Source organism: Solanum stenotomum, chromosome 3 (genome assembly GCF_019186545.1).
Source record: "Solanum stenotomum isolate F172 chromosome 3, ASM1918654v1, whole genome shotgun sequence".
In the NCBI taxonomy this organism is placed as follows: Eukaryota; Viridiplantae; Streptophyta; class Magnoliopsida; order Solanales; family Solanaceae; genus Solanum; species Solanum stenotomum.
In genome coordinates this window covers 68,675,965-68,684,876 of record NC_064284.1, presented here as the reverse complement: position 1 = coordinate 68,684,876, position 8,912 = coordinate 68,675,965, and the positions used below count along the sequence as shown (strand labels likewise).

General features: G+C 35.5%; 1 protein-coding gene across 1 annotated transcript; it reads left to right on the top strand.

The window, feature by feature from the left end:
- Window positions 1-849: 849 nt before the first annotated feature.
- LOC125860090 (LRR receptor-like serine/threonine-protein kinase ERL1) lies at window positions 850-7,130 on the top strand. The gene is made up of 27 exons (XM_049539984.1): window positions 850-1,214; window positions 1,491-1,629; window positions 1,785-1,856; window positions 1,942-2,013; window positions 2,106-2,177; window positions 2,261-2,332; window positions 2,414-2,485; window positions 2,569-2,640; window positions 2,735-2,806; window positions 2,902-2,970; window positions 3,073-3,144; window positions 3,245-3,316; window positions 3,396-3,467; window positions 3,552-3,623; window positions 3,703-3,774; window positions 3,873-3,944; window positions 4,051-4,122; window positions 4,199-4,270; window positions 4,355-4,426; window positions 4,526-4,597; window positions 4,706-4,777; window positions 4,860-4,931; window positions 5,013-5,086; window positions 5,172-5,300; window positions 5,395-5,733; window positions 5,896-6,266; window positions 6,472-7,130. Exons 1-27 carry the CDS (start codon window positions 1,121-1,123, stop codon window positions 6,814-6,816), a joined length of 2,928 nt encoding a protein of 975 aa, XP_049395941.1. The 5' UTR covers window positions 850-1,120; the 3' UTR covers window positions 6,817-7,130.
- Window positions 7,131-8,912: the final 1,782 nt, after the last annotated feature.

Here is an 8,912-nt window from a genome sequence, read left to right as displayed (position 1 = left end):
AGATTAACTTAAAGAGAGAACTATTCAAAACTCCTAAAACTATTATTAGTTTTATTTCAAAACTATTGACAATTTTAAAAATATTTTTTTATTTGACTAGGTGAACTTAAATATACTTCATTTTTTACAAAACAAGTGAAGTGCACCCTTAAATTCTCATCAAGTCAAGGGATATTTTCAACAATTTGCTCGACTCTTTATTAAGAACTTCATGTTCTTTCAAGAGTTTATGAGCACTTGCTATGTCATGTGACAGATCAAGAATATCTACAAAGTGTATCTAAATTTAGTACTAGTAAAGTAGAAAATGTATTACTTATCTCTCAAACAATAGATATTCATTATACTATTTTGAGATGTCTAACAATATTTTTTTACTTATGAAACCAATGAATAATTTAACACTTAGTTCCTAATTTACCGTAAGCATTAATTATAGTCATTTTTTATTACTTTTTCAACACATTATATTCATTATATTGAAAAAGTGATATAGTACATCTATCTTTTTATTTTATTATTTCTTAAAATTTGTACAAACTTAATAATAGATAAATATTGTTGTATATGAATAATAATTTACATGAAATCCAATATATTTTTCAATAGTTGTCACTAAATTAAAATACTCCATCTGTTTCAATTTATGTGATACTTTTTATTTTTTGAGAGTCAAATAATTTATATATTTATAAATTAAGTAAAAAATATTATAAGTCATAATAATTAACGATTCAAAATATTTGGGATGGATGAACTAACACTTATGTTTTTAGACCATATTAGTCTTTTCTCTCTATTTATTATTTATATTTATATTTATATATTGAGAGGGGAGTGCAACCACCATGGCAACTTTCTCTGTCTTCATAAAACGCAGCTGACATTAAAAACACAGACACACACTTCGCATTTCATATTCACTCCCTCTCACTTCACGCCAAATGCCTGCTCTTCCTGTTTCTCTTCTTCTTCTTCTCTCTCATTCACATAACACACATTCTTGTACTAACTCTGCATCATAAACTCTACCCCACTTCCTTCTTCTTCTCCGGTCATATTGCTCTGAAACTCCACTTATTGCTCTCTCCCGGCATTTGTTTTTAGTTTCTCAAAAATAATGGAGGTGAGCGTGAAGATGAAATTCCCCTCACAAGCACTACTGTTGGCTCTATTGCTTGTTTTGCCGATCGTTTTAGCTCTCACCGAAGAAGGTAACTATTTCTTTGAACATCTAGAAGATGTTTTGGTGTTTTCTAGCTCCTCTGTTTTGCTAGCAGAAGGTAGTGCTTTGTGTGCTATCTAGGAAATACGAAAGTTAATGTTCGAATTTAGTTTTTATTTTCAGTTTCTGGAGCAGCATTCCATGCTATTTAACTCTGATAACGAAAAATCCGTGTTATTTAAGATATATTTAGGCTCCAGTTTATGGCACAACTACCGGAATACTAGTTGATGAAAACTGAAAGTGGTTATGACTGCTTGCGCAGGCAAAGCATTAATGTCGATCAAGGCATCGTTTAGCAACGTAGCAAACGTGTTGCTAGATTGGGATGATATCCACGACGAGGATTTTTGCTCATGGCGAGGCGTGTTGTGTGGAAATTTCTCCATGTCCGTCGTTGCCCTGTAGGTTTACAATCCTTGTCTCCTAACTTTCACTGATACACCGGAACAAAGCAGTAGCTGGACTCTGATGACCTGCTAGCTATTGTATAGCACTTGGTTATTTTAGCTAAAATTTATACGTCTTTTATTTAAATTTGCCTTCTCTGCTTGCGAAGGAATCTGTCTAATCTGAACTTGGGCGGGGAAATTTCACCAGCCATTGGAGATTTGAAGAATCTAGAGACATTGTATGGTCCATGTTCTCTTTTACTGTTCTTGGTCCATTGACTGTTATTTTTCCGTGCTGATATTATATTCCAATGTTAATGACAGAGACCTTCAGGGAAATAAATTAACTGGTCAAGTCCCAGATGAAATTGGCAACTGCATTTCACTGATCTATCTGTAAACTGTTTTTAACCTATGCTTTTATATCTTTTTCTTGCGTGTCAGTAAATTTAAAGCGTTCACACTAGTTGATTTGCTATTTTCTGCAGTGATTTGTCTGATAACTTGCTCTATGGAGATATACCTTTCTCAATTTCTAAGCTCAAGCAGCTAGAGTTATTGTGAGTTATTTAATCACGTTAAATTGATGTCTTCTCATATCTAGTTGATATGGTTATGATGAATTAATTCATATGTGGTACAGGAACCTGAAAAACAACCAGTTGTCTGGCCCAATTCCATCCACATTAACTCAAATCCCTAATCTAAAGACGCTGTGAGTTCCATGACTTTAGTTTATCTCACTCAAAATTTAGTCCAATATACATGATTAACTAATGGTTATTTGATGGTGAAGTGATCTGGCTCGAAACCAGCTCATTGGTGAGATACCAAGGTTGATCTATTGGAATGAAGTTCTGCAATACCTGTGAGTGCATGTTCCTGGTGTTTTGGAGGTTTTCCTTTTTGTTTGTGAAATTTACGATGTTATAATTACCTTCTGTTTTGCAGTGGCTTAAGAGGCAACATATTGACAGGAACATTGTCCCCTGATATGTGCCAGTTGACTGGTTTGTGGTATTTGTATGTGCTCTGCTACAAGTTGTCTAAACGGAATGCTCTGTTGTCTGTTTGGTGTTATGTTTATTCTAACATTAGAAGTTTCATATTATTTCAGTGATGTGCGGGGCAATAACCTCAGTGGAATAATTCCAGATAATATTGGGAATTGTACAAGCTTTGAGATACTGTCAGTGTCCTCTCCTCGCTCTTGTAACATTAAGCTACGGTTTTTTCTCCTACTGCTGCCCAATTATAACAAAGTCTTTTTTTTTGTGACTTCAGGGATATCTCATACAATCAGATAACTGGAGAAATTCCCTACAATATTGGATTTTTACAAGTGGCTACCTTGTTAGTGAATTCAACTTTAGCTGTTGTCATTTTTACCTTGTCTGTTCTGTTATGGGGTTCATTTCTGTGAATTGTAAATGGTGATTGTGGTCCTTTCAACAGGTCTTTGCAAGGAAATAGGCTAACTGGGAAGATCCCAGAAGTGATTGGTCTAATGCAAGCTCTTGCTGTTCTGTGAGTATTCATACTATTACATTTTTTTTTTATCAACTCCATTTCTTACCATTTACTACTTGCAAGTTAGAAGGTTTCATGATATCTGTTTCCTCTGTAGGGACTTAAGTGAAAATGAGTTGGTGGGACCAATTCCTCCAATCTTTGGCAATTTATCCTACACTGGAAAGCTGTAAGTTTTCACCCCTATTTTAATGCATATACTTTTCTACGTGTGGCTCGTTTGTCTGATTCACTTGTACATTCAACAGGTACCTGCACGGCAACAAACTTACAGGGCCAGTACCACCGGAGCTAGGAAATATGTCTAAACTTAGTTACTTGTAAGAGGATTAATTCACAATTTCAGATACATTATGCAGTCACCTTTTTTTTTTGCTTCATGCATTGAGCTATCTTATTTACAGGCAATTAAATGACAATCAGCTAATGGGGCGAATTCCCTCCGAACTTGGCAAACTGGACCAGTTATTTGAATTGTGAGCCTTTTATTCTTGTAGTATATAAATCTGGTTCCATTTCTCTTAGAATATTGTGTTCTTAGCTTTCCTTTACCAGGAATCTTGCAAATAACAAGTTGGAGGGATCAATTCCTGAAAATATCAGCTCCTGCTCGGCATTGAATCAACTGTAAGATTGTTGCGTATCCTTTTGGAACTTCTTTTTTTCTCTTTCTCTTGCTATTTTCGTTCATTCTGAGTCTAAACATATTTGTTTCTTTCTTTCAGTAATGTTCATGGCAACAACTTAAACGGGTCCATTCCTTCAGGGTTTAAGAATCTTGAGAGCCTGACGTATCTGTATGTTATATGCTTCTGGTTTGGCTAGTGATCATGATAATGATTTTGAATTTCTTTCATATGGTACAAACTCATTGGTGATATTTTGTTGATATATACCTGGCAGAAATCTTTCAGCAAATAAATTTAAAGGTCACATACCCTCTCAACTAGGGCGAATCATCAACCTTGATACATTGTGAGTTCTTGACTGTCAAGTTCAATAAAATTTATTAGTTCAAGTGATTTCTTGTACTAAAACTTGTATTCTTTAGGGATCTCTCTGGCAATGAATTTTCTGGGTCTATCCCTGGTTCTATTGGAGATTTGGAGCATCTCCTCACTCTGTAAGATATTAAACATTTTGACGTACAAGGAGTTTGTATCATATTGTGACTTGAACATAATCACAATATCATTGCACATTGTAGGAATCTGAGCAGCAATCATCTTGATGGACAAATTCCTGTAGAATTTGGCAACCTGAAAAGTATACAGACCATGTGAGTTTCTGCTGAGAGCTTTGGTTACACTGCCTTCAAAATGTGTACTTTTTTAGTAAACTGATTTTCTTGTTCTGAGATTGGTTTCTATTCTTTCAGTGATATGTCATGCAACAAGATTTCTGGTGGCATCCCAAAAGAGCTGGGACAGCTGCAGACCATGATAACTCTGTAAGTACATTTAGTTTTTGTCAAGTAAATTGATGTAGTGTTTAATCAGTTGTCCTTAATATCAGTCAATTCTAATGAATTTTTGATTGGCTTTGTTTCTTTATGAAGTACTTTGACAGCTAATGATCTTAGTGGAGCAATCCCTGACCTATTGACCAATTGTTTCAGCCTAACTAGTTTGTGAGTTCATTTATCTTTGCCTTAACATGATAGACATTCTAATTCTTCCTACAGTTACTGATCTTATGCCATTTTCCTTTAGGAATATATCCTACAACAATTTTAGTGGTGTTGTTCCTCTTTCACGGAATTTCTCGCGGTTTGCACCTGACAGGTATTTTCCGTATAGAATGAAGCTTCATCATTATATATGAGCATTAGTACAAGTTAATGACCACCTTACTATGGTCATCAGCTTTTTGGGGAACCCATTTCTTTGTGGCAACTGGAAAGGCTCAATATGTGACCCCTATGCACCAAGGTCTAACGGTATGACTTCATTTTTGTGCATTGGTTAGTGAATCTTTTGGTATGCTAGAGTCATGTGCATTAAAATGACTTGTTACTTTTGCAGCCTTGTTCTCTAGAACAGCTGTTGTTTGCACAGCATTGGGTTTCATAGCACTCTTATCCATGGTTATAGTGGCAGTGTACAAGTCCAACCAACCACACCAGTTTCTGAAGGGGCCTAAGACCAATCAAGGTAAAAATTAGTACATGTCCATTCTGTTCTTTTGTTTTTCAGTACTTTCAGGTATTTATGCTAGCTTTTATCTTGTTTCCCTCTAATTCCCTAGGTTCCCCCAAACTTGTGGTTCTTCACATGGATATGGCCATCCATACATATGATGACATTATGAGGATTACTGAGAACTTCAATGAGAAATTCATCATAGGATATGGTGCTTCCAGCACTGTATATAAATGTGTTTTGAAAGATTCCCGACCGATTGCCGTTAAGCGACTTTACACTACACATACGCACAGCTTGCGAGAGTTTGAGACTGAACTGGAGACAATTGGAAGCATCAGGCATAGAAACCTTGTTAGCTTGCATGGTTACTCCCTTTCCCCTCATGGGAATCTCCTTTGTTACGACTACATGGAGAATGGTTCACTCTGGGATCTACTTCATGGTTAGTAACCCTCTTTTCCTTGTAATCTTTTATAAAGCATCTTCATGTAAGACAGTGTTGACTATAAGTTGATATTTATTACTGTTTTCCCTGTCGGAGAATGGTGCTATAAGCCAGGATTGATTTGAAAATGGCTAATTATCAACTGAATACATGTCATAGGGCCTTACAAAAAGGTGAAGCTTGACTGGGAAACACGTCTGAGGATTGCTGTTGGTGCTGCTCAGGGTCTTGCTTATCTTCACCACGATTGCAACCCAAGAATCATCCACAGAGATGTGAAATCTTCAAACATTCTAGTTGATGAAAATTTTGAGGCTCATCTTTCTGATTTTGGGGTTGCAAAATGCATACCTACTGCAAAAACTCATGCATCAACTTTGGTGTTGGGCACCATAGGTTACATTGACCCTGAGTATGCCAGGACTTCCAGGTTAACTGAAAAGTCAGACGTCTACAGCTTTGGCATTGTTCTCCTAGAGCTTTTGACAGGAAAGAAACCGGTTGATAATGACTTGAACCTGCATCAGCTGGTATTATTCTCCTCTTATAGTCTACGTACGTTGTTACTTGTAAAAAAGATTTAACTCAGACTGGATATAGAAAAGAACAACTTATCTCAAATTTTCCTACCTTCCTCTAGCATTTGCGATGTTATCATTCCATCAAATGTCTTTTGTCTTTTAACTCCTGTATTATATTTGTTGTCTTTATAGAGTACTTTGATTTGTGTTACAGATAATGTCAAAGGCGGATGATAACACCGTGATGGATGCTGTTGATCCTGAGGTATCTGTTACATGTATGGACTTAACGCATGTGAGGAAAACTTTTCAGCTTGCGTTGCTGTGCACAAAAAGATTTCCATGTGAGAGGCCAACTATGCATGAGGTTGCTAGGGTACTTGTTTCCTTGCTTCCTCCCCCGCCAACCAAACCTTGTTTAGACCCACCTCCCAAATCCATTGATTATACGAAGTTTGTGATTGGGAAAGGACTACCGCAAGTTCAGCAGGGTGATGATTCCTCCGAAGCACAGTGGCTTGTTAGATTTCAAGAAGCTATATCCAAAAACTCCCTTTGACTTGGGTTTGTAGACACTTCATATCAAATCAGAAGCGTATATGGAACATATATATGTTGGCCAAAGGATTTTTGATGTTAGAGATTTCTCCTATAAGATGGTTAGGTATACGGTAACAGCTAGTGTATTTCACATTTGTAGATGGAATGTTTTATGGTGGATGAGATCCACAATAGGTTAGATCTACAACCAGTGCAGTTCAACTTAAATCTTTGTTGAGATCTATTTCCCTCTTGAACTTGATGTTTTTGTCCATGTATAGAGTTCAAACAGTGTAAGTTAATCACATTAAGCTTAGCACGTATTCCAGGTTTTGCATCCGCCTTTATATTTCTCTGTTACACTACCTCTTCACAATTTTTTGCTTTCATGAATGACTACCCTGGAACAACAAATGGCAGTGAAGTTTGAACAATTATGGACACTTCGACATGCAAACTAGTTTCTTCATAATTGAAGATTTATATCGATCGATGCAAATCAAGTTTTACTGCTATATATAAAACTGTCTTTTAACAGTTAGATATTTAGCTGCACTGGTTCAATGGAACGAGTTTGAAAATGGTGAAGAATTGTTGAGCTAAATACTATGTCTCACCGTGGAATTTCTCAAATATGAGTGCAAGCATTGTGTGCATAGACTTGTCATTATTTTGGACCAAAATGTATTTAAGTGCATGATCCAAAGTTTGGTAGACGGTAGTCTCACCATGTTATTTATCTACATGCATGTTCCTCTGGATATCTACTAGGGGTGACAAAATCAAATTAGACCTGTCCAACCCATTTAAGGTTGGATTGGTTATTGATCCGCATATTTGATAGTTCAACTCAATCCATTTCAACTGATAAAAAAATTGGGTTGATAGCTAATCCAAATTGGTTTTTGACAAATCTTGTCCAATATTTTTATAAATTATTTTTTTGATTTTATATTGTTATATATAGTAATAATAAAGAAAAAAAATAATTTTATTAGGTACTAAAAACAACAAATAAAACCATTACAACTAAATAAAAAATTGGGCAAATTGGGTTTTGACTCGTTACTAACCCGTTATTTAACCCTTTTTGACCCAAATAAATTTGGGTTGGGTTGGGTCTAGACCCATTGTCTTAACTCATTTTGATCCCTTCAAATTTAACCCAACCCGCTCAATTGTCACCCCGTGATATCTACTGCTCCTGCAAAATATTTCACCACACTTGCAACTTAAACCCATAGTAGGCATCCATCCTATTAATCCCATTTATTCATGCAAACAAGCATGCACTTTTCTGGCTTCATGTTCAGATATCTTTTTGGATGAATCAATTGCATCCTTGGCGGTTTTTTCTTTCAAAAAAGCTTTTTAGCATTGAAAACAAAGATTGGCTGCTTGGGCGTCCATAGAAACCACAACCTCTTGCACATAACATTGGGTTTTCTGCTTTCTTTCTTCTTTTTCTTTTTTTCTCCTTTGAAAGAAAAAATTATTTTGTGAATTTCGGTCTTTTAAAATTCCTTTGGTTATTATAATGTGTTGTTTTCTGATTTAGTAGTGATAGTGAAGGGTTAAGATGTTGTATTTTTGGGGTTATATATAGGAGATGAAGGTTGTAATTATCCTAATAAAGATCAAAGACTTTCATAATATATGCCTCTCCTAATATCCGTTTGGTTTTAGTTTGGAATATTAATATTTGGAAATCATTGTGCAAATCTGATTAAATATGGGATAGGGTTAGATTCCTCACCTTGTAATCCCTCCCCAAGTTCTAATCTCTAAACAAAAAAACGTTAGATCGTGATCTAAAATTTAATAAAAACAAATAAGTCAAGCAAACTTGAATAACAAAAATTGCAACTATACACTATTTGGTAGTACTATTAATCAAAACAAATGACATGACTATACTAAAAGATAAAATTGAAAAACCCAAATAAAAAAGACTTGGAACATAACTAGCAATAATAGCGATAAAGCACGTCTTAGATTCTATTCTCAAGTTTATCAACTTTGCATAAAGGATTCTCCTTTATCAAAGCCGCACGCCCTATCGACTTGAAATCCAATACACATTCATGTTCTTCTGGATATCTACGTTTCTTGCAA

Coding starts and splice junctions, on each gene's coding strand:
- LOC125860090 (XM_049539984.1), top strand. CDS start 1,121: ATGGAGGTGAGCGTGAAGATGAAATTCCCCTCACAAGCACTACTGTTG. Junction 2,333..2,413: donor ATCCCTAATCTAAAGACGCT/GTGAGTTCCATG, acceptor TTGATGGTGAAG/TGATCTGGCTCGAAACCAGC. Junction 4,778..4,859: donor TGTTTCAGCCTAACTAGTTT/GTGAGTTCATTT, acceptor ATTTTCCTTTAG/GAATATATCCTACAACAATT.